Source organism: Cynocephalus volans, chromosome 2 (genome assembly GCF_027409185.1).
Source record: "Cynocephalus volans isolate mCynVol1 chromosome 2, mCynVol1.pri, whole genome shotgun sequence".
In the NCBI taxonomy this organism is placed as follows: Eukaryota; Metazoa; Chordata; class Mammalia; order Dermoptera; family Cynocephalidae; genus Cynocephalus; species Cynocephalus volans.
The window spans coordinates 196,429,522-196,454,847 of NC_084461.1; the positions used below are offsets into that span (position 1 = coordinate 196,429,522).

At 48.0% G+C, this 25,326-nt stretch overlaps 1 protein-coding gene across 1 annotated transcript in view; it reads right to left on the bottom strand.

The window, feature by feature from the left end:
- Window positions 1-25,326, bottom strand: part of GCN1 (GCN1 activator of EIF2AK4) — a 60,697-nt gene that overhangs the window by 10,316 nt on the left and 25,055 nt on the right. Inside the window, exons 21-46 of the mRNA XM_063088093.1 lie at window positions 24,408-24,586; window positions 24,030-24,123; window positions 22,801-22,914; window positions 22,483-22,681; window positions 21,251-21,406; window positions 20,620-20,801; window positions 19,606-19,686; window positions 19,123-19,266; window positions 18,047-18,174; window positions 17,687-17,876; window positions 17,398-17,468; window positions 16,293-16,458; window positions 15,755-15,949; window positions 14,362-14,608; window positions 13,759-13,880; window positions 13,307-13,421; window positions 12,378-12,557; window positions 6,887-7,107; window positions 5,543-5,611; window positions 5,217-5,355; window positions 4,930-5,126; window positions 4,589-4,731; window positions 3,310-3,427; window positions 2,982-3,197; window positions 1,743-1,907; window positions 217-378 (exon numbers count right to left, since the gene is read on the bottom strand). Coding sequence (XP_062944163.1) covers window positions 217-378; window positions 1,743-1,907; window positions 2,982-3,197; window positions 3,310-3,427; window positions 4,589-4,731; window positions 4,930-5,126; window positions 5,217-5,355; window positions 5,543-5,611; window positions 6,887-7,107; window positions 12,378-12,557; window positions 13,307-13,421; window positions 13,759-13,880; window positions 14,362-14,608; window positions 15,755-15,949; window positions 16,293-16,458; window positions 17,398-17,468; window positions 17,687-17,876; window positions 18,047-18,174; window positions 19,123-19,266; window positions 19,606-19,686; window positions 20,620-20,801; window positions 21,251-21,406; window positions 22,483-22,681; window positions 22,801-22,914; window positions 24,030-24,123; window positions 24,408-24,586 — 3,993 coding nt within the window. The remainder of the gene's footprint in view (window positions 1-216; window positions 379-1,742; window positions 1,908-2,981; window positions 3,198-3,309; window positions 3,428-4,588; window positions 4,732-4,929; window positions 5,127-5,216; window positions 5,356-5,542; window positions 5,612-6,886; window positions 7,108-12,377; window positions 12,558-13,306; window positions 13,422-13,758; window positions 13,881-14,361; window positions 14,609-15,754; window positions 15,950-16,292; window positions 16,459-17,397; window positions 17,469-17,686; window positions 17,877-18,046; window positions 18,175-19,122; window positions 19,267-19,605; window positions 19,687-20,619; window positions 20,802-21,250; window positions 21,407-22,482; window positions 22,682-22,800; window positions 22,915-24,029; window positions 24,124-24,407; window positions 24,587-25,326) is intronic.

The following is a 25,326-nucleotide window of genomic DNA, read 5'->3' on the forward strand; positions in this document are numbered from 1 at the left end:
ACCGCCAACTTCCTTCTCCACTCACCTCCCTCCCTCCTGATGCACCCATCTTTACTTACTGTCAAAGGAGAAGGACCAAACCCAATCTGATCTTGCCACACCCACTCCCTCCGATGGGCCCACGTTCTGACTTCCTTGGCAGAATAATCCCCCTGCATTTTGCTTCTACAAAGATAGTAAAAGCCAAACTGGTAGGTGTGTGGCAGATCCACTCACTAGCTGCTTCAGTAAAAATGGAAGGATGTCCTCCAGAGCCTGGTGGCCAATGGTGGAGTGCAGCTGCTCAAAGGTCTTGGCTGCTGCCTCTCTGACCTCCTCCAGGGGGTCACACAAAGCCTTCCTCGCCGTGGGCACCAGGGACTCAGAGAAATACAGCACCTGTAACAGCATAAGCGCAAGTGTAGCAGACACAGGCAAAGTGAGGCAGGAGCAGATACAGGCAAGGGAACGTGGTAGGGGCCTCTGCCCCAGCCAAGCCCCCGCCACTCCCTTTGCTTGCCTTTTCTTTTAACTTAACTCTTTACCGTGAAATGCTGAAAAATAAGAAAGCAAAGAGGCTATGCGATACACCCCCGTGTATCCTTGACCCAGACTTAATAATTCATAGCTTGAGTGTTTTAGGTGCGTTTTCCAGACACTTGCCCTCTTCTACAATAACTCCAAACTCCCTCCCACGGTGAGGCCCTGCATGATCTGGCCTCCTCTCCCTGGACTCTTTGTCTTGCTTATCCTCTTAGAAAATTCCAAGTCCTTCTTCAAATCTCAACCCAAATGCTTCCTCCTCTGTGAAGTCTTTGGGTCTACAACGGGCCGTGGTGGCACTGCTCCGTTGGTATCCAATTCCACCAGAGGAAATCTCACCCTGAATTCTAGGGACTGCTTGATATGTCACCCTCGCCACTGGACTGTGGGCACCTTGTGAGCCAGGAATCACAACTCTTTTGGATCAAAGTTTATTTTGATTCTTTGCTGAGCACAAATATAAAAAAACAAATGCATGACATATATTGATACACGCAGGAGAGTGATCCAGTAAAGCAGACTGGGACGCTCAGGCTGAACAGCTGGCTATTTGCTAACGTTTCAAACTGGCCATTCACTTATTCGCTTGGTACTGTCATCCAACTCAAGAGCCTACACATTCTCAACCTATTCCCCAGGAGTGTTTCGAGGATTGATTACCTTAGAAAGTAAGGTCAAACCTTAGAAAGCAAAGTACTCCGAACCCCTTGACTGTTGCTACTATGGAAACAGTATTACTGCTAGAGACAATACATTTCTACCCACTGGGTACTTAAAACTCTTACCTACTCCACTCCTAAGAATGAGTCTGCACCCCTCCTACTCCCTGCTGCCCGCCACCACTCGCACACGTGCACACTCCTTTCCCACTAAAGAGGTAAACCACGCATTTTAACTGAACTGATAGAGGGTCATGAAAGGGACTGATATAGAGCAACCTCAGGAACAGTGAGAGAGAAATCATCTCCAACTTCCAAAGGCCACTCAAGGAGTCCTCCAAATCACTTGGCCCTTAACCTGCAACACTGATAGGAAAGCTGAAAAGAGGGAAACACCAGCCAGCAGCCCACTGCCAGCAGTGCCTTCCAGAACGAGGCTGCCACATCCCTGAGGGGAAAGCAAAGCCTCTAGTGTTTGTAAAGCTCCTCCTGCAACCTCTCCCACCCTGAGTCAGGCCACCTGCACGTGCATGGCCTGCAGGGCCCTTAGAAGATACTCACAGCATCTCGGCTGGTGGACTTCATGATCTCGCTCAGCCCGATGCACACGCCCTGCCTCTCATCGCTCTTTTGAGACCTCAGGCCTTCCTCAAGGATGGGGATGATCTCAGGCAGGATTTTCTCCCCTAACTTCCGGACAAGATCTCCCAATGTCCTTGCTGCAATCTGTCAGCAGAAATCACGTCAGGACCTCAGCTCCCTGCAAACTCCAGGGCACCCATAGGACAATTCCAGAAGGAGGGCCTGGAACCTCCCAGGCTTTACCTGAGTCACTGACTTAATTTCCCCAAATGCTCTTACCACAAAAGCCCCCAGGGTGCTCATAAAACACTACAAAAGAAAATTATCTTTCACACACACGTACACAACCTCAAGCAAGGGCCAGCACGTTATATATGAACATGAATTTCATCACATGCTGCATGGTCAAGGACTAATTTCCCTGATTACTGAAAACTTAACCCTGTGCTCATGCTCAAGGGGAACTGAATTTGAAACAAATGCTTTAAGAAAAAAAACCCATCTCCTCTCTGAGGTCTCATGCAAACCCTTCTTTAGAGACAAATACACAATTTGCTTGCCAAGGACAGGGGCTGGAAGTGACCCAGAGGGGACTGGCAGATGTGATTATAGCCCAGGCCAGGCACCTTCTCCCAACCACTAAGCCTGTATGCCCCTCCCAGTGCGCCAGCCTCCACTCACGCCACGCTTGCTCCTCCCTGCTTCCTCACCCCAGCCCTTACTGTGCACCACGTTCCTGCCCATCATGAGGCTTTGCACATCCCACCCTGGTATCTAAAGCACTACTCCCTCTGTCTGGGATAGTCTTTCACCACTTCCTCATGGGGTCAGTACATACCCATCTTTCACCTCCAAGCCTTATTCTTCTGAGAAGCACTCACTGCTCACCCTGCCTTGCTAGGTCAAACACCCCTGTTGCAGTGCCATTTTGCACTTGCCCCAGCTGGATTTTTACAACTGTTTGTGTGATTGTCTGATTAATATCCATCTCCCCGGCCAGACAGCGGCTCATGAGGAAAAGGAATGAGGTTGCCTTATGTCCCCAGATGCTAGGTCCCTGCACAGCACATAGCAGATGCTTAATAACTCTTTGCCAAATGACTAAGTAAATGACTCAATGTTTCTCTGTTAGATAGGGGACCCTAGGTACTCTCCAGATCCAGCTTTCTAGGTTCAAAAAGGAAGTCTCAGGGCCTGAGCAAGGTGCAGGAAACTTACCGTCCTCTTATCTGCACATGTGCTAGCCAGGAAACCCAGCAGGAGCCCAAAGAGAGTGGGCAGGATCTCACGCAAGGTGCGGGGGGTATTGGAGACAACAATCTTCCAGACATGCAGGGACGCCTGCCGCACCACCAGCTGGGTGTCTGAGCGGCCCATGTACAGCCCTGCCAACACCCGGTTCCGCCGATCTACCCCGAGGGCAGTGATGATCGCCTGCAGCCAGTGGAAGGGGATGGAGAATGGAGGGTGATGAAGCCCCCAAGCATGAGCACCAAGGCATGCCCTACCATCAGGAGAGGGAGGAAAACCAATCCCAGGTGTGTACCTTATTAGACTGGGCAGTTCCAAAGTTATCATCCTCAGAGGCAGTTTCTGTGGTCATCTTCCCAGTGACTCCTGAGATGTGGAACAGCAGATCCCCAAGGAGCTGAACAGAGCTGAACCTGAGAGGGAGGCCAAGAACACAGTCACACAGCCACAAGGGAAGTCTCAGGGTACAACCAAGCACTGCACAGAAGAAAGACTGGAAATGCACCCAAAATACTGGTGACAATTATCTTGGAAGGGAAAAGAGCTAAGACCATTTTCATTTCTTTAATCTTTCCCACATATTTTCCAAGTCTTCTACTGATGAACACATCTTACTTACTTTAATAATGGAAAAGAACATATTTTTAAAAAGCATGTTTTAAGATTTCTATGATACAAGTTGAAAAGAACTAGAGAGAACAAGCGAGCACACAGGGAAGCATTAGCAGAAAACCAGGAAAACCAATAATCAGAACCGGAGAAACCAGGAGAGGCCTTAGAAAAATGCACATTATTTCTCCTCAAATTAAATTAAGTCTTATTGCTTTCAATGATTAGAAAAATAATGGTCATATCCAGACTGAAAATTCAAAAAATATAGGAAAATATAAAGAAAGAGAGTGCAGACAATCACTTAAACTCCCACTACTCAGGCAACTACCCTGAGCCTCTGGTGACACCCCTGTGCACACCTCCCTCTACACAAAGACACACATGCACACCCCACACGATGTGAGAAGTGGGCCCACATGGTCCAGTCAAGTACAGGCTGAGTTGCTTTTTGTGTTAGCTAATGTCATCTTACACCATTTCACTGTATGGGCTATGTTTTTAAATCAACTTCTAATTTTTCAAATGATAAGCATTATGCAGTAAGCATCCTACTGTATACAGCTTAAACACTTGACCAAATACATCCTTGGAATACATTCCTAGAAGTAAAATTTCTAGATTAAAGAGTACTCACATTTAAAATCTTAATACAAACTGGAGGACTAAACAGAGAGAAATTTTGGGGGGGGGGGTTGTTTTTTTTGTTTTTTTAAAAGATGACCAGTAATGGGATCTTAACCCTTGACTTGGTGTTGTCAGCACCACGCTCTCCCAAGTGAGCCACGGGCCGGCCCCAAGTGATAAATTTTTGAAAGAGAATCAGAATAAAGACATTGCTACAGGAAATGGAGGGTTACAAAATGGCAAAAAGCAAGGGTCTTGGCAAGTTTCTGCTCTGTTCCTCAATCGGAGTTCCCCAAGTGCCCAGCAGGGTGCACTGGGTCTCACAGTTCAGCTCTCACCTGATTCTCCAGAGGTCGTCAAAGAGACCTTGCTCCAGCTGGGGCAGCAGCAGCGCAATGGCCGTCTCAGCATACATGGAGATGACCCGCTGGCCCGCACGCAGGGCGGTGTCACGTACAAATTCATTCTCATCAGCAAGAGCCTGGGCACGCAGAGGGTGGGTCAGCCAGGGCTGCCTCCCACTAGGCACCCAGACAAAAAGGAAGTAGGGCTTCCTGAAGAGCAAGACAAGGGCTCCTGCCACCTGGCCCCAATCAGCAGGGAGCCCTCTCTCGCCAGGAGAGCACTGCATCCTGCCCTCCTCATTTAGTCTATTCTTATCATGGTCATTGGTACCTACTTTGAGGATGCAGGGGATGATGGGCCCCACATAAGGAGTGAATTTGTCCCCAAAGGTGATGGGCAGGTAGTTGAACATCATGATGTAGCCATCTCGGACATGGGGTGCAATGTCCACTTTGCTGGCTGTAGCCACAATTTCTGGCATCAGCTTCTCCAACTTCTCCACCCCCAGGCCAGCCATGACCTCAGCCAACCCTACAACAAAAGGACAGAAACGAACACACTGGATCTGAGGGCCCCTAGAGGGCACTCGTGTTTGGGCCCCTGGGCCTGTTCCAGCCTCACCTTGTGCAGCACCAGAGCGATCCACGGAGCTCTGCTCATAGGTCAGTGTCTCCATCAGCCATGGTAGCAAATCCTCAAAGCACGACTCCCCCATGCCCTTCACCATGGCACCAAGAGCCTTCGCAGACACCGTCCGCACCTATCAGGTAACAAGTACCAGGATGGTGAAGAGATGCAGCTCAAAATAAGGTAGCCATGCAGGAACAGGGAAGGGACTCCTTCCTTTTACCTAACACACACAAAAGCAGCTTTGGGGAATTCTCAGGAACCCATTTTCTGGGGACTGGGCTAAAATAGAAAACTCTCCTCTTTCCCTCCAGACTCACCTCAGGCACAGGGTCCAAAAGAGAAGCTTTCAGGCCAGGGGTCACGCTGGGCAGGTAAGGAGCCAGGTCCTGCAAAAATATAAGAGGCAAATCAGGTAGAGGCCTGATTCCTGCTTTCTCTAGGACCCGTCTGCTGTAGACCCTGCCCTCACCATTCTGCTGACAAGGAGCACTTAGCAGGGGCCCCAAGCATGGAAACCTGACTGCTCACAGAACAGGCAAGGAAGGGTAATGGCAGAGAACTCCACCTCTGCCTGGTTCCCTAGAGACACCATGAAAGTGCTCAAGAAACCTACAAGGGACCCCAGGCCCATCCTCAACAGGTCGACCAGAGCCACTGGTTCAATGCTAAATCCTCCCCCCCTTTTCCTGGGACCAACACCTCCCCAGAATGCTCTAAATCCTCACCCCCTTCTCCTGGGACCCAAACCTCCCCAGACTGGAATCTTTAGGAAACTATTTCTGGTACTTTCCTTTCAAAATTTCATTATCTTCCCTTTCTTCACCTCAAAATGTTTGTCTCTTGATGTAGCATTCAGCTTTTGGTAATAATTTTAAATATAGAAAAAGCATTATGTTTGCTGAAGTATCACTTAAAATAGCAAAAAAATCTTGGACACTACATGACCAATGATAGAATTACATAAGTTATGGTATATAAGCTTGGGATATTACGTAACTATTAAAAATCAGTTTTATGAATAATCTGTTATAACTCAGAAATAAGTTTATGTGCAAGAACGTAATTTTTTAAATGTAATAAACAAACAGTAACAGTAATTGTTCTAGTATTGGGGGACTGTGGATAAAATTTTTTGTTCTTCTAATTTTTTAATTTCCCAATCTTGGATTGACCTAAATTTTCCACCTTATCTTCTTTTGCCCATAGCCTCAAGTAAGCAAAGCAGAGCTGGTAGATAGTGAGATGCAAGCTCTTAGGAACAAATAAACAAACAAAGCAAATGTCCCAAACCAGGCTAAATTCCTCTGAGAGGCTTATAGAAACAAATGCTCATGGTAAGAAAACACTGCAAGTACAGTAGTCAAGGTAGCAGCCATTTTACCAACACTCCTGAAAGGTCTAAGGAGAAGGTGGGCTGTTCCTCCACCTCCATCTGCAATAGGAGCCCACTGGGATGGACTGCAGCTGGAGACTAAGCTAATAAGGACTTAAACCACCACATTCTGCAAGATGCCCAGAGAGCCCACCAAATGACTCATCTGCCCCCACAAACATAATCAGGCCAACACCCACATCCCTCCACCTCTACTGTTAGCAGGGACTCTGCACCCTAAACCAGCATCTACCGGCCTGTCCCGCATCAGCCCCAGCTGGGCTGCTACCTTTTGGTCTGTCAGGGAGTACATGTTGCCAATGATCTGGGCTGCCATCTTCCGTGTGTCCGTAGAACGATCCTGGAAGGCTCTCTGGACGATGGGCATGATGAGGGCCAGGGATGGGGCGTCAATGAAGTGGACAAACTTGGTATCCAGCAGTGTCTGCAAGCACTTCTGGGTCTTCCTGGAGGGATCTGTCAGGGCATCCAGCAGGACAGGGGCAATGGCTGCATGACCAAACAGGAGAGAGGTAGGTTTGTAGTGTATGGAATGGCAGACCCACTGGGTCCTGAGAACTAGAGTGGACCAGAAGAGAAGGGAGCCCAGGGCACCTCTTCCCTAAAGACCACAAGTCACCAGCTGAGGAAGCCAGCCTATCTGCAAAGAGCAATTCTTGCCCCACCAGCAGGAAGTGGAGGTTGCTGTGCGGAGGCAGCAGTTGTCACCCCTTTGCACTGCAGAGCTGGGATCTAGTCGAGCACTGGGGGCTGGTTTCAGTGGGCACTGAGCTGCAGCCACAGTGCTGAGCTTCCACAGGATTGCTTCTTGGGCACCATGCACCTTATTCTGGAACCAGCAACCCAAAAGTGGTTTTGTGAAAAACCTGCTTCAGGTCACCAAAGGCCCCTAAACCGGTGGTGGGAGTGAGGCACACAGTGCTTAGATCAGCTAAGATCAGATAAAATGAGCTCTCCAGCAGAGGAATTCCAAGAGGAATACCTGGCTTACCTTTTCCACAAGCTCAGGGAGTTTAAACACTATAAAAACCCATGCTGGCCAACAATAAAAAACTAATAACCCAATTTCAAAATGGGCAAAGGATTTGAATAGACAGTTCTCCAAAGACGTGCAAATGAAAAATAAGCACATGAAAAGATGCTCAACATCAATGGTCATTAGAGAAATGCAAAACCACAGTGAGATGCCACTTCACACCGCTAAGATAGCTAAAATCAAAATGACAGATAATAGATAATAACAAGTGCTGGCAACTGAAACCCTCAAACATTGCTGTTGGGAATATCAAATGGTACAGGCATTTGGACATTGGAGAACAGTCTGGCAGTTCCTCAAAAAGTTAAAGAGAGTTTGGGCCGGCCCGTGGCTCACTCGGGAGAGTGTGGTGCTGATAACACCAAGGCCACAGGTTCGGATCCCATATAGGGATGGCCGGTTGCTCACTGGGTGAGCGTGGTGCTGACAACACCAAGTCAAGGGTTAAGATCCCCTTACCGGTCATCTTTTTAAAAAAAAAAAAAAAGAGAGAGAGTTAACATATGACCCAGCAATTTCATTGCTAGGTATCTAACAAAGAGAACTGAAAATATATGACTAAATGAAAACTTTTACACAAACATTTATAGTAGCATTATTCTTTTTTCTAAATAGCAGCATTATTCTTATTAGCCAAAAATGGAAACAACCCAAATGTCCATCAACGGATGAATAAATAAACAAAATGTGGTATATCCATGCAATGGAATATTATTCAGCCATAAAAAGGCATGATACCTGCTACAACACGGATGAACCTCAAAAACAATATGCTAAGTGGAAGAAGCCAGACACAAAAGGTCACATACATTGTATGATTCCATTTATATGAAATGTCCAGAATAGACAAATCCATAGAGACAGAAAGTAAATTAGTAGCTGTAAGGAATTAGGGGTAGGGAGAAATGAAGAGTGAATGCTAATGGGTATGGGGAGGTAAAAATGCCCTGGAACTAGACAGTGGTCATGATTACACAATTTTGTGAATACACTAAAAAGCACTGAACTGTACAATTTAAAAGACTGAACTTTATGTAAAAAATAATACTAAAATATCATTTTCTTTAAAAGAAAAAAAGACTGAACTTTATATTATGCAAATTATCTCAATTAAAAAATAAAAATCCATGTTGGATTCATAAATGAAGGCATTTCCACTCATTTGATAGAGACCAGATTGTTCCAGGCCTTAGAAATCCCCAGAACTATGGGCATTGTAAAAGTCAAACTCATAGGAGCAGAGAGTAAAATGGTGGTTGCCAGAGGCTGGGTGGAGGGTGGGGTGGGGATGGGAAGGTGTTGGTCAAAGGGTACAAAGTTTCAGTTAGGCAGATGAGTAAGTTCTGGAGATCTAATGTACAGCATATTGACTATAGTTAATAATACTCTATTGTATACCTGAAATTTGCTGACAGTAGATCTTAAATGTTCTTACCACCAAAGAAAAAATAACTATACAAGGTGATATATTAATTAGCTTGACTGTGGTAATCATTTCACAATGTGTATATATATACATATAACACGTTGTACACATAAATATGAGGGTAATTCAAAAAATTTGTGGAAAAACAGAATTAAGAGCTTCTGGTCAAACCCCATAGTCACTCTCTCCCGCAAATCAACCAATTTACAACTATTAAAAAGCAATGACAAGGGCCGGCCCATGGCTCACTTGGGAGAGTGTGGTGCTGATAACACCAAGGCCATGGGTTTGGATCCCTATATAGGGATGGCCAGTTGGCTCACTTCAGAGAGCATGGTGCTGACAACACTAAGTGAAGGGTTAAGATCCCCTTACCGGTCATCTTTAAAAAAAAAAAAAGCAACAATAGCCAAGCTGGGGCTGCCAGAGCTCAGGGTAAGAGGAGGGTTCATGAAGGAAGGAGAAGCCACGATGAGAGAAAGAAAGATCTACTCTGACCGTTTCAAATCCTGGCCACTTCCAGGGTGGAGATGCTCAGCACACAGAGCAGGAGTTGGCAAAAGCCTCAGCTGTGCCCTTCGAATGAAGTTGTTTGGAGGTGGCAGGGGAGAAGAGGGCATTTGGTGGCCCCCAGGACAGTGAGACCACTACTAGAGTTTCTGTGGACCCACAAAGGAGCGAGAAGCCAGAACAACTGAAAAAAAGGAGCCACTCAGAGGCCAGTGAGTCATCACAAGGGATCGGAGCACAGCCCATCCTGTGGGAAGTGTATAGAGCATGGACAGTGGGGTAGACGGGCCAACTGGGGGAATACTGGGGCACAGCAAGGACAGCTGATCTGCCCCCCAATCAGCATAGGACCACTCAGAGGAGACTGGTCAGGAATATAGAATTGCATGGGGTAGTTTGATGAAAAGACTCAAGCCCAGACCAGAGTTTCTACCCAACCCAGGTGCACAAGATCTCACTAGACCCAGAAGTACCTATAAAGTCAACCATTAAAACCTGAACTGTACAAAAAAAAGCCTTCCCTAGGGAATCAGCAGCAAAGCAGCAATTTAGCTCAACCACGGAGCTCAAGTTACTGGTCCCCACAGGAAATTCCCCCATTTCAGAAGTAAGCAAAGGACAACAAATTAGTTCCAGCGCAGAGTTTAAGTGGTGGGAACAGCATATAATCCAACACAGAACTGAAAGAAAAAAAAAAGTACCCACAACCAGAGACAAAGCTTGATATTAACTAGTAAAGGTCTCATTTCACCAAAGAACACCAATAACACCTGGAAGGACCAGAAGTCCCCTGTGCTACCAAGCCAGAAAGGGTGGGGGCTGAGGGCCTTGGCCACACACCCCCGACATGCGCAACCAGCCCAGCAATGACCACCAAGCAGCCGCAGGAAGCACCTCAGGCTCTACTGAGCTGGGGCAGTGGGGTGCTGAGGGCCTTGGCCATGCCCCCCCAACACCCACAACCAGCCCAGCACCAAGCCACAGCAAGAAAGGTCTCGGGTTCCCAAGTTATGGTGGTGGGGGACAAGGGCTTTTGCCATAAACCCCTGACATCTGCACCCAGGCCGGCAATGGACCAAGCCACCACTGAGAGCCCTCTGGTCTCCCCTGTGGGAATGAGGGGGGGTGCCACAGGCCTCAAATCCCACCTCTCCTCCTTCCTCCTTCCATCCCATTTCCTTCCCCTTTCCCCTCTCCCCCTGCCTCCCAATTGCTCTGCCAATAACATCCTAGACTGTAAAAAAAAAAAAATTAATATTAAATAATGTTAATGCGAATATCAATTTTAATAATTAATATTAATATTAATGTTTTATTAATATTAATTTTAAAAAGAAAAACAGAAGAGATAATCTTCCATGAACTTTTTGAAGCACCCTTCTATATACAATTTTACTTATCAATTATACCTCAATAAAGATGGGAAAAAACTTGATCCTCAAATTCTCATTTAAAAAAAATTTTTTTAGGGCCGAGCCCGTGGCGCACTTGGTAGAGTGCGGCGCTGGGAGCGCAGCGACGCTCCCGCCGCGGGTTCGGATCCTATATAGGACTGGCCGGTGCACTCACTCACTGGCTGAGTGCCGGTCACGAAAAAGGACAAAAAAAAAAAAAAAAAAAAAATTTTTTTTAAATAAATGAAACTTTTAAAAAGGCAGGCATCCTTGCTAAATTTTGTGTATGCTGTATCAGTAATAGAGAAATGTGTTGAAATTTCCCACTATAATAATGTATATCATTATAGTTTTATAAATTTTATAGATTTATAAAGTAGTTTTGTCTTATATATTTTGTTTTATGTATTTATAATTTCACAAATTTTGTTTTATATATTTTGAGGCTATTACATATAAATTTAGAATTGTTACATCTTCTTAGAGAACTGAAGAACTTCTCATTATGTAATGGCCTTCTTTGTCCTGAATAAAGTTTTCTCTTAAAAAAAAACCAAACTATGTATTCATCCCTTAAAAAACAAAAACAAACAAAAAAACCCTATCATTTTTTGAATGAAAAAACGTCTGGCAATACCCTGGCTGAACTACACTGACTGGGCACTAATGCTCTAAGCTGAAGTTTAAAATTTAACAGGTAATGTTAAATTACCTGTTTACTTGACCTGGAGGTCAAGATGGCTGGCTGGGTTTTGTTCCTAACAATCAACTCTTCCCATCCCTCAAGAAAGAACCATACTAAAGAGTACAGTTTAGGGGGGCTGGCTAGTTAGCTCAGTTGGTTAGAGTGTGGTATTATAACACCAAGGTCAAGGGTTCGGATCCCCTTACTGGCCAGCCACCAAAAAAAGAAAAGAAAAGAAAAGAAATAAAGAGTACAGTTAAGGAGACTAACCCTTTCCCTAACCCTCCCCTCTATTTCAGGTCTCCCGGAATGAGATGGAATAGAAAGTTCCAAAGAACCTAATACTTCAGATGGTGCTGATGTGGTCCAGAGACTATCATTCAATTCTCTTGACCTCACAGCTCAGCTTAGTGTAGGGGATTTCTCAGAGTCAAGCTGCTCCTGAGCCAAAGACTCACTGTCCCTATTTGTGCAGCCATTAACATCTGCTCCAGACCAGTGGGAAAACAGACTGTTTCCAAACTACTTTCAACTAATTCTTCTAGTAAAAGGGCTTCCTAGGACTTAGAGGTTATTTTAGTGTGAACCTATTTGTCCTCAGAGGGCAAAATCAGCTAAATTGGTGCATGTTCCCAGCAGTGTCCGGGGGGGGGTGGGAGGTTGAGAGGGGAAGAAGTCAGGCTGAGTGCCCCTGTGGGAGAGGTGTACCCAGGATCTCCGGGTTCCTGATGACGGAGCCAATCTGCCTGAGCGCCTGCTGTCCAGCCTTCTGCACTTTGACATGGGAGTCAGTCAGCACCTCTGTAAGCTTGGGCACGATGTTGGGTAGGCATGATGACAGCTGCTTTGGGGCACAGTACGCCATTGCCCCGAGCAGCTCCACTGACCCTGCAGAGAGCAGACACACACCCAGCACTAAATTACTGAGCACAGGCCACGACCCACCTAGGCTGGCTGCATGGATATGTGACATCCAGCCTGCTTCCCTGGAGACTTGTGCTCAAACAGTCCCTTGAAGGAGGGCAAAGGGAGCAAAAACCTCCTAAGGCTGGCTCAGCCATAGGATCCAAGGTGAGAAGCAGGGTGGAATGGGGTAAAGGGACAGACCAGGATGAGTGAGACCTGGCCTAGTCCTGGCAGTGACCCAATTCGTTGAATTTCTCTGGCCTTAGTTTCCTCATCCTCAAATAAGGAAACTGATTTAGATCTGTGATGTTTCAAACTGTAGGGCGAAGCATGAAGGAGCAAGGTGAAGACCCCAGACCCTGACTGTAACCCAACCACAGTAGTTCTACTTGTATCTGTTTTGAATATTAGGGTTCCAGATCCAATTATAAGACCTTTTAAAAGAGTTTTACTGTGGAAAAAAGCTTTAAAGCCAGAGGACTAGCCATAGAACAGCTTTAAAGTTCTAGGGTTTCCTGAGTTAGCGCTGTGGCTCTTGTCAGAGACCTATCCTTGGCATGAAAGCACACAAACTATAGAAGGATCCAGCTGCCTAAAGGCACAGAGTCTTGGCCTTACCCTTGGGCAAAGGACCATACACACAGGACAAGAGCTGTGGCTACCTGGATCACTGCTGAGGGTAGTTTTCAGAACCAGAAGCTGAGAAAGAGATTCAGAGGGAGCAGCCTCACCAGCTTTGGTCCGCCAGGATTCTTCCTCTAGGGCAGCCAATAAGGAGGGGAGTACCAGCTTCACCCCATGAGCACTCAGGTTGCTCATCACAGCCTTGGCACAGTCATCTGCAGCCTCAAGGGAGGAGAAAAGACATTCAGGGGCCTCCTCACCCAAGCAAAGGTCAAGGCCTGACGCCACCCTAGTGTTCCTTCAGTGACCAACACTTACCTGGGGTCTATTGTGTCAGACCCTATGCCAAGCCATGCAGATACAACTGATACATCTCACAAAGCTTCAGAACTTTAGCAGGAACAAGAGGGGAGTCCATACCAGTAACCGGTGCCCGAGGTAAAAGCAGAAGGGATTCTAGCAGCAGGGGCTTCACACTACCTCAGAGACTCCCCCAGCCAAGCCTCACAGAGCAACACGCCTTTGAGTGGCTGTTCTCACGTGCAGCCTCAGGACTTACCTCACGCACATACTGGTTGCCATCCCCGAAGCACAGCAGCAAATGGGGCAGCACATGAACCACGTATGGCTCAAAGAGCTTCCCCAGCATGGTGCAGAGCATCTCGAAGGCGAAGAGGGCTCCTAGGGGAGAAGGCAGGACAGCCTGGAACAGAATGCCCACTGGGGGCAGCTACAGGAAACAGAAAGGCCCACACCCTCCCTGCCACCTCCTTACCCTCTGGACACACTCAGGGCAGCTGTGGGACTAAAGTGGCTGACTCACAAGGGAGCAGCACCCTCTGTCTCAGCTCAAGATGTCCCATAGCAAGGATGTAGCACAGCAGGGAGGAGGAGGGAGAAGGGAGCTGCCTATCACTTTTTGGCACTACCAGCTAGAAGGCAAAATCTCTCTCAGCTAAAGGTGCTACTGAGTTAGAAATTAGACAGTCCAGGCAACATCAGCAAGGACCCAATAGGAATGGGTCACACACATAGCTGCCCACTCTGCCGCACACACACAAGCATCAGCCCTTCAGCTCGGGAGGAAAGGCCAGATTCCTTCCTCTGGTAGCATGGGAATCAACTTCCTATGCTGGGTAGCACCAAGCTCAGAGACACTCACCTTCACGCCGGCGGAAGTTTTTCTTATCCTGGATGGCATCAGTTAGCGCCGCCATCATTTCCTGCTGCTTCAGTGAGAGGATGCCCAGGCCCTTCACCAGGCCTGCCAGCCCATAGGCAGCACCTTTGCGCTCTGCATACTTGTCTGATTCCAGCAGCTGCTGCATGAGCCTCTGGATCATCCCTCCGGCGTCCTCCTTGATGGCTGGCACAAGAGGCGGCAGGCAGCTGGCCACAGACTCCTGGACCTGTGGGAGAGGCCCGCTTGTCAGTGTGGCAGCTCAGCTATGGCCGGTGACTGACAGTCTTATATAGCACCCACGACTAGATGTCCCCAAGCCCCATCTCAGCCACTGCCTGCAGGTGTCACAGGGTATCAGAGAAGCAAATGGTGTTTATATGCTCTTTCATGTGTGACAGAAGTGAAAGGGTCCATCAGGGTGCATATTACAATCTATTAGTGACAACAGCATCGGCCTTATGGGTGCTATTTCTGGTCTAAATGAAGAACCAAGGTCTGGGCAGGGAGAGGAAAACCCCAAAGACTGAACCCACCCAGAAAGAAAGACCTCCAGGGGCTGGCCAATTATCTCACTTGGGAAAGTGTGGTGCTGGTAACACCAAAGTCAAGGGTTTGGATCCCGCCACCAAAAAAAGAAGGGTGGTGCTAGTAACACCAAGGTCAAGGGTTTGGCCAGCCACCAAAAAAAAAAAAAAAAAAAAAGACAGACCTCCAGAGAAACATATGCTACTGAGCCTCCGTATAAATAGCACATCTTTCAGTTTCCAAACTTATCAAAGTCACAGAGCAATAAGGCTGGGCCTTACAGGACCAGAGCCAAATTAAGTGGTAGCAAAGACACTCAATCCTGCCTCCTAACCACAGCTTATTATGTCCAACTCAAGAGCAGCAAAGCGATGAGCTGCTGGGTGCCCAGGTGAGACCCTTCTGCAGGTTGGGTTTTCTGACATCTTATTTGACCACAGTTTTGGAAACTCGTTTTCAACTGGAAACTTTATGAATGAGGACACCCTGGGTAATCTAAAATGCAAATCACAAAAAACATATGTAAATGTATGTTGTTCAAATAGAGAAAAAAAAAGTCCTTTGCACTATGGCTTAGAGGCTGAGGGCTTGGAAAAGAGGTAGCCCTGTTTTTTAATCTTCGTATCCCCAGTAAGTAAGTAGAAAAAATGAATATCTAGGAGGTCTGTTAGAACAAAGTAACAAAGTAACTCCCACTTCAGGGGTACTCTCCATGATAAACCAGACTCTCCACTGGGAGAGGGGATGACTCTTGGATCCTGAGCCCTCAACTCAGCCCCTAGTGTCCCACTGCCTGTTCATAGTTGGAACCCCAACTGGCTTGTGGGCCCAGGCCAGATTCAAGTACCTGCTGGGAAGGGGTGGAGAGGGCAGCAATGAGCTTGGCAACGATGGGCTTCACTTTGGGGTCACTCTTGTCTAGATGCTTGGCCAGAGAGCCCATGAGGACCACCACGCTCTGCCGCACGGCATCGTAGCTGGCATCGTTGGGAGCATTCTTTAGGAACTCCTCGAACACTGGCAGGAGTGAATTGACATTCTCCTGGAAAGCCAAGCCCCCCAAACCTCAGATCAACCCTACAGGCTGTGTCTGGGAAAGATGGCCTCTGCCCCAAGGACCAAGCCTGGCTCTAGGAAAGGCAGCCTAACAATCCAACCAGCAAGGCCAGTGGGTCTTCCAGTCTTCTAAAAGGCCTGCTGCAGACTTATGAGAATTTAACATCCTCTCAGGATCTTTTAGGCTCAAAAGAAATACAAATGTTATTTCCCATCAGGGGTTAGTGCCCTGCCAAGACTTCTGGACCTCAGTGTCTCTGCATCCATCACTCAGCCCCACCTCCTGCCTTGGCCCAGCCCTATCTCCTCGGCTAACTGAAATCCTTTACCTTCCCATGGGTATTGAGCGTCGCGAGGGCTGCATCCAACATGCACTTCCGTACATCTGGGTTTCGGTCATTGAGGGCATCAGGGACAAAAAACTGAAAGAGTGGCTTCACCTGAGAGCTGTCCAAATACTGGGAGAGCTTGTTGAGGGCCAAGGCCAAGCCACACCTGGGAAAGAAGTGGGAGCATGTGGGTGAACAAGGGCCAGCCAAGGGCCTTCTTGATGGATGGAACCTATGCAGGTAAAAAGCAAGGGGAGGGACAGCACCAGCAGTGAACACCGCTTCGGAGGCAGGGCACCGCACAGAGCCCACTGCCCAGGGCTTACCCAATGGTCTGGAACAACCCTCTTGTCAGAGACCTGCACCTGCCCAAGTCTACCTGTTACAGGGTGCCCTTGAATAGGGGACAAGCTCTGCCTCCACTTGCCCCATGTGAATGCAATGCTCACCCCTCAACCTCCAAGGCAGATTGTAAGAGAGAGGAGAGAGGTAAAAGAATCAGATGCAAAGGTACTCAGAAATAAACATATTCTACAAAGGCAAAGTGGTATTACTCTTCACAGCTACACAGCAGTAAGAAGGTCTCCAGGGCAAAGAATCTGTGTCCTATCTCTGGCTGATGGTCTGAAATGGAAAAGAAAGAAACTGGGATGGGTTCTTACACCACAAAACCACAGAGGAGTGGAGAACACCAGGGCCAGCCCCTATAGAAAATTAATACTACAGTTTGTTATGTGCCTGCTCTGTGGGAGGAAAGTGTCTTCCAAGGTTACGCTTGCTCCCAGACATCTGCCTAATCCTCCAAGTGCTACTCATGGGCTCTGAGGGGAAAGGCTAGATCTCAAGTGAGATTGAGATTCCTCAATCTGTACCGTACCCTTCATACACATGAGGAAACAGAGGCCTGGAGAAAAGAATAAACATGCCCAAGATCACGCAGCAAGCATAAGAGTCAGTACCTCAACTAGGTCTCCCTGACTCTGAGGGAGGTCTTGCTCTTCTTTTCCACTGCACCATTATTCCACACTGCCTCCTCAAGCACCTGCCCCAGCCAACTACATCTCAGAAAGCTCGGAGTAGAACAAGACTGGAACAGTTGTTATACCTGGCTTCCCACTGATCTGGAGGAGATTCTGAAATAACTCGTCCCAAAGCATCCAGCACTGGGGGCGGCCGCTGCAACAGACAAGTTGGTAAATGCTCTCCAATGCTCTCCCCAGCCCAGCCAGGCAGACCAATGACCTGGCACCAGGACTGTGAGGCAGGAAGCCAGCTATAGCCATCATGAGCCACCAAGAGCCCCAAGACTCCTGTCTGGAGTAGTTGGGGGCTGAGGAGAGTCCATCCCAACCTCACACCACCCAGACCACATTAGGGCTGCACAGGTAACTCACATAGAGCTTCTCCTGGTAAATCTCCATCAGTCTGCCCATAACCTCCGCTGCCTGCTGCTGGTAACGTGCCACCGCTTGGGAGAGGGCTTCAGCCCCGGCCTGCCTTACAGCTGCCTCGTGATAGATTACATCATCGATCAGCAAGGAGCAGAGATGTGGGTGCAGATCAAGGCCCATCGTCGACCAGAGACTGGAGCAGACCAAAGGTGGGGGCTGGTCAGACAAGGATCTGACCAAGGATCACCAATCCTGACCACCCAACCCTTCTCTCTTCTCTTTAGGCTGAGCTCACAGAGTTCGGTTATTTCATAACGGCAGAGAGGACAGAACAGGAGAAAACAACCTTCTACTGGCTCTCACCTCTCAGCCAGCTTCTGGATCTCCTCCTCTTTGTCAAACTTGACCACCCAGAGTCTCCGCAGAAGGTTCAGGCCATTCTTCTCATCAGTATCAGGTGCTGGCAATACCATGTGGAGCTCCATTAGCCCCTGGGAGGGGGTAGGATTGGACAACATGAGGCTTGACCTTCCAGAGGACCCTCCGACCTGCCTCTTCACCTCTCTCTAGGCTATACCGTCCAAGATGTGGCCACTATCTGCATGTGGCTATTTAAAGTTAAATCAATTAAAATGAACTAGAAGGAAGGTCCTGTTATACCAGCCACATTTCAAGTACTCAACAGCCACACATGGCTAGTGGCTACCACATCAGACAGCATAGATAAAAAATATTTCCATCATCACAGAAAGTTCCACTGGATGGCAATGATCTAAGGAGTGCTGTGAATCAGCTCCACTTGCCTGCTCAGTCTCCTCAAACAGCTTTCCTTCTGTAAAATGATGGGGTGTGGTGGTAGAATTGTTTTTAATGTACAAGTTAAAATTTTAACTCTAAACAAACAAGACAGACAACTTCAGAAAAAGTGCATTTCATTTGTTGAATGAAATTTTAAGAAAAATTTAGCACACTGCCATCATTTTTCACATTTTACCAAGTGCCAGTGAACACTCTGTCACATATCAATAGCAGCAGGCTGCAGGTCAGCATTTAAAAACCACTGAATTATCACTCCAAAGAGATTCTTTAGTTTTTGGTCCCAAAACTACCAAGAAAAGCCAAATACAAGGTAGTGGGCTGGAGAAATGAACCAATCCTATGGGTTAGATCTGTCTACAAAAGTACTAAGACCCACATTCCAGTTTAAAATTTAGGTGAAGTCTTCCAAAGTAAAGAAAAAATAGACAGTGATACATCATGACAACTGCTTAGTTTTCCAATTCTTAGAAAGACATGGACCGACCCACGACCTCTTCCTTTTGCCTACAGGACCTCCCATCAGGGTGAGGGACATTTTCTCAAATGTGCATCATGAAGTTTGCACTTGCACAGAGTGACAAGGAATGCTATGGTGGCCCCGCAAGGGAGTGGGCACGCACCCGGAGCGCAGTGTCACGCACGCTGGCACATGGGGACTGCAAGGCACAGAGCAGCACATCTACCTCCTCCTGCTCTGCAAAGGCACAGCCATCCTCGCCACTGCTGCTGGCACACAGGGTGGTCAGTGTTTCTGAAGCCAGCACCTAAGGAGTACATCGATCCACTGGGTTCAATCAGCAAATCATTTACTACCATGGGGCCAGGAGATGGGCAGAGGGGCCCAGAGAGGGATCTGAACTGAGAATGCCCACCCCCATAACCCTACTAGGGTGAAGACCCCAGCACCAGCCCAGGGACAACAGCAGGAGCCAAGCAATCCCCCTCACAGCTGAGAACAGTCAGGCTGACTCTCAAAAGCAGCCCTTCTTCCCAAGTCCAAAAGTGAGGGTTAAGCGAAAACTAGGATTTGACCCCTCATGCCAGGACCTGAGGTTGGGGTCACTAACTCAATCACAGCAACAGGCAACTGAAAAACAAATCACCTGTAGGCGGGGCGAGCCTGTCCCAATCACCCAAGTCAGAAGACGCAGCATAGCTACGCGAGGCAGAAGCTCTGGGCCATTCTAGGAGAGAAGAGCAGATGAGTTGGGTGAGGCCATGAGGTCAGTCTGCAACTAAGCCTAGTGGCCTGCAAGGCAGCTCCTCTCTTCCTCAGGGAAACATGCTGGGTCACACAACCGGCTTCACCGTAGAAACCACACTATAGGTTTACAACTAAGTACACAGCACTAACCCCTGTCAACCACGATCCCCACGGACTAAATTCTTGAATACTGCCAGAAATTCAGACTATGAAATAATACTGATGAACCATAAACATATGAAGAGATATTCAACTTGAAAAGTAAAGAATCACAAAATAAAATGAGATACCATTCTTTCACTCATCTTTAGCAACATTAATACTGTCTGAGGTTGAATAAGGTTTGGGGAAAAGGGAACTCTTAGTGAGAATATAGCTCAGAACATGCCACATAACCAAGAAATCCCACATCCACTATCTGTCCTAAAAAAATGCTCACACAGGGTGGGCAGAAGGCACATACACACAAGAGGGTACATTACAGTGCTGTTCAAAGTAGGGAAAAATTAGGAACAACCTTAAAATATCCATCAGAAAGAAAAAATTTTTAAAAAGAAAGGAAAAAAACCCAAAACAATAAATAATTAATTTTAAAAAGTATATCCACCAACAGGTAAAGAGATAAATAAAACATGGTGCATCTATAGTGTAGCCTCACGCAGTCAGTAAAATCAATAAAGTAGATCCGTATGCACTGACATGGAAGGAGGACCCAGAGTATATAGTCATATGAAGGAAGCAGTGTAACGCATTTTTTCATTAAAAACCCCACAACACTATGTGTATTGCTGCTACAGGTACAAACACACCCTCTATTTCCGCATCACAACTGTTCATGGGTCAGGAAATATTGAAAGCTCCTGCCTCCCTAGTCCCCCTCAAACCAAGAGGTGAGCAGAGCTCCCCTGCCAACCTCATCCACACGCTCAGGTGGGGTGCCAGAGGAGGCCCTCAGCTGGGCATGGACAGTGAGGATCTGAAGAATCTGGGCCATCCGCTCCTCCTCCTCCTCACTGTGGTGGGGCATCTCAGTCAGCACCATCTTCAGAAACGGGAAGACTAAGGAGAAGGCTGGTGCAGACAAGGGTGCAGCATCTGTGAAAGCAAGAAGCAAACAAACCTGCAGGCAGAGCCAGCACCAGGCCACTGCTGCCTGTGGCCCTCCTTGAGGCAGGTGGGCTGGGGGGCTAGAGGCCCTTTCTGACACCTGGAAGCATAAGGTCCAAGGACAGGGACAATATCTGGTAGCCCAGTTCTAAAGCCAATCCTGCTTCTACTCAAACACTGCCCAGTTCTAGAATGTGAGAGTTGCAACAGAGAAGTAGATGGCAGTGACAAGAAGTAAACCCTCAACGGGGGTCACAGTGACTCACAGAATACCAGGACTGGACTCAAAACCCCTCCATCTGGTCCAGCTCCAGATTTTTCAGATGAGGAAACCAAGGCCACAGACTCAGGAAGCCCCGGGAGACACCGTGGTTCAGGCAGCACTCCACACACCAGTTTCTACCATCCTGTGCCCCTAGTCCCATCATGTCCCTTACCTGGCTCACCCTTGCCCACCCTGCTGGTGATGGTGTGGGTGTGCAGCAGCGTCACTGCCCTCTTCACAGCCACCGAAAGCTCTTCCTGGCACCAGGATTTATCCAGAGCACACTCTGGTTTTAGCAGGCGCAGAGTCACATGGCTCACCAAAGTGCCTGTGTCACAGAGAAGAAACCCAGCAGGGGATGAATCACACAAGGACACAGAATAAAATCTGGCTTAGGCACAAATGAGGGATCCAGTGCAGAGTTGCCTCATACCTCTCACTTAATACTCTCTGCTTCACCAAAATGTCCTCAACCTAATTTCTCACTTGATCTTTGTGACAGCACCAGAGGGTAAGTAGGCAGGGTGTTGTCCTTTTGACACTCAAGAAATTACAAGCACACTGAGAAGAGGCACAAGCTACCCAAGGGTTAATCAGCCAAGAGTAAAGTTATTCATCCAGTGCCTCCACTTTACACAGCAAGCCCAGCCAGCCAGGTAACACTGGCAGTTTCATATGCACCAACTGACTTTTCCACTCAGAACAGTGCCCAGATTCCAGTCTTATCTTTTAGGTGAACATACCCTTTAGGTGAGGAAGGAAGTTGGCAATCCACAAAAGTAAGGCCATCACAACTCCCAGCCACCACACCTGGTGTTTCTCCAGAGCTGACAGAAAGCTCAAGGTCACAGAGACCTTTGGTCTCTACTGACACATGGCTGCTCAGGAGCTCTGGGCTGCACTGCACCAAACCATCCTCGCTGCCACTGAACTTCTGACTTAGTTTTCAAGCTGGTACAGAAAGATCAGACACTGACTAGCATCTAAAACCTGGTCCTCTAGGGCCCGCCCGTGGCTCATTTGGGAGAGTGCGGTGCTGATAACACCAAGGCTGTGGGTTCGGATCCTATATAGGGATGGCTAGTTCGCTCACTGGCTGAGCGTGGTGCTGACAACACCAAGTCAAGGGTTAAGATCCCCTTACCGGTCATCCTTTAAAAAATAAAAAATAAAACCTGGTCCTCAGAGTGAAGGCACAGAAGATATAAAAAGGCAGAGAAGAGGAAGAGGCACTATGTTGCTCCTGACCATATCCAGTTTGAGGTTCCTAAGGCTGCTTCCATGTGGAAGCAAAATTCAGCAGTTTAGATCACCTCATGCCTCCCCACAAGCACCCAAGGGCATCCCCTGCCCATCTCCCAAACTGCCCTGGGCCATCCCCACAGCCAGCAAACAAGGACTAACCCAAAGCCTTGAGCTTAGGGGGCATGACACAGGCAGCCAATGACAGGAACGGATTCTTGATCCTGGGTGCAGCCAGGGGAGATTTCAGCAAGGGCAGGAAAGAGTCGACCAAAACAGGTATGTACTGGGTTAGGCCGGACGGGTTCTTGGCCATGATAGTGTCCAGCAGTCCTAGCGCTGCCTCCAGCTCCCCATCCAGCTGCAAGAAGAGTCACCCAGGAGGCAGGTCAGCAGGGCCCTGCTCTGGGACAGCATGGAGCCAGCCCAAACTTCCCAGCATTCTTCCAGCCTGGACACATGGTGGTGGCAGCCACTCACCTCCTGCAGCCGCCTCCGGATCTGCGCCTCCTTGTCCAGCTGGGCCTGCAGCATCTCCTTCTGCTTGCTGGTCAGCTGCACTTCCTCTTTTATGCCTTTCTTCTTCTTTATCTCCTGAAGGGAATAGGCAAACCAATTCCAACTCCAGGGAACAGACCTCCCTCCCTGCCAGTGGTAGGTGAGCTTGCTTCCACAAACATCACCATGCCAGCTCTAAGTCTGTGACTTGGGCCCCCAAATCCACCATGTAGCCTCCCCTGTCCTCTCCACAAAGTCCACAGCCACCTAGTTTCTACAAAACAGAGACAGCAATAGAGAAGCAGTATTTTACTGGATTCTCTACTGACAAAGCAAGGAGGGCTTTTTACATGTCAGAGAAATAAAAAGTTCCTCAAAGTACTCAAAAGGGTATCCTTGTTGCCACACAGTTTCAGAATCAAAACTTTAGCCTCCCTTCCTCCCCAACACCTCACTACAGAAGCTCTCCCACAATATAAGCTAAAGTCTGGAAAAGGCCTACTGGGGTGGCCTGAGATGACAAGGCAGAAAAGTCACTCACTCATGCAACGAGTATTTACTGAGCACCTGCATTGTATTAGGCACTGTTCTAGATGCTAGGGATACTATGGGGAAACAAGATAACACCCGTGCCCTCACGAAGCTCACAATCTAGTGGGCAAAGATAGACAATAAGCAAGTAAACAAATACAAAGACAACTGTGGATCGTGATAAATGTTATGAAAGACACGAATATGATGCATAGTAACCAGGGTGGGAGGGTGTGTCTACTTAGGACAGGGTAGACAGGGTGGTCACGTCTGAGAAGGGCATATGTGGGCTGAGATATGAAAGATGAAAAGAACCCAGCCTTGAAAAGACTGAGGGAAGAGCAAAGGTTGAGATGGGAAAGAGCCCTGTGTGCTCTGCTCCTGTCAGAAACAGCTCTGTTCAAGGCCAAACACATCAGTGATCTCCCAGAGGCTCCCCTGCACCAGGCCCTACACCTGGTCCCGACTTCGAAGAGCTGGGGGGCACACATGGAATCCATTAACACCACTTAGCAGAGAAAATGTAAGAACTAAGGCTGGCATCCAACAGAGAGAGAAATTCACTTTCCTTGAGTCGGGGGTGGAGGAAGCTATGGAGAGTGCAAATAGAGTGTGGCCAGAGGACCAGCGACTGGGTGGGGATACTGGAGCCACCTCATGAGATGCCTCCATGCGCTCACCTCCTTTAGCTCTAGCTCGATGATCTGTTCCTTGAAAGAATAAGCCTTGTTCTCTCGTTTCATGTTGGCCTTTTTTATGCTGTCCTGCTGGGCACTGAAACATCAGAGCAGGTGATCAGCCAGCCTGAAAAGAGCCACCAGGCCTTTCAGGCTCCTGCCAGCCATGAAATCCCAGCTAGTTTTAAGTACTAAGCATTAGAAAAGTGTCAGACAATATACTCTGGTATCCAGGACCTGAGCACATTGCCTGGAATGCAGCAGGCACTTGTCCAATGAATCACTAGGTTATTTCGTTTGTTCCTCACAATGACCACATCCTACAAGCAAGAAAACTATGGCCTGGGGAGGACAAGCAACTGAGCCTGAGTGGGTTCTCACCTCTGGATGATAGATTTGTCGTACAGCTCCCCAGGAGGGGTCTGCATAATGGCAAACTCCTCCTGCGTCACCAGGCACAGCGCCGGGTTCTGCACGGAGGCAGTGATGGTGTTGATGAGCTGTGGAAGGACCCGGTCCGGGGACAGGATGGAAAGGGAGCCCATGGCATTCATGGAAGACTGCCAAACAAACACAGACATGGTCAGTGCGCGCCAAGGCTGGTACTAGAAAGGGGTCCCATCACACCTAAGTGGCCCCAGCTGTCGGCTCCCCTTCTTCTTGCCACTGCCTTGTTCTTTCTGAGCACTGCCCACCAGAGTGGACAGCTGGATATGTGTCTGCCTTACTTAGCAAGCATTTTCTCCTTTGTCTGATAACAGCAGCCTGATTTGGAGGACATACTCCTCCCCAACTCTCAAACTCCATGGATCAGGTGGAGCTGCCCTCACCCTTCCCAGAGGCAGGCACATGACCCAGACCAGAAGGACGGACACAGGGATGAGCACAGGACCCAAGTCAGGTCAACTTGGGGCAATGAGATCCCACGCCAGTTGACATTAATGGAAAATACAAACTTTTTCCATTGAAGCTGATGGGGGGACAAGGTGTAAGCCTGGAACTCTAGCAGCTATTTTGTTACCAGAAAGAGAAAGACTGAGAACACAGCCAACATCACAGAAAGCAGAAAAAGAAACACAGGTGGATCAAACAGAGAGTACAAAAGACCACCTGCAATGTCCTGAGGGCAATATCTGAGTCCCCGTAGCCAGCATCCGCTGAAGCCACTCATATCTTTGGACACTGCAGGTAAATGAGGCAAAAAGCTCCCTTTTGTGCTTAAATCAGTTTGCATTTTCATATCACTTGCCATCAAGGGTCGAAGCCCACATTTCATCACACCTTCACCTGCTTCTTTGAA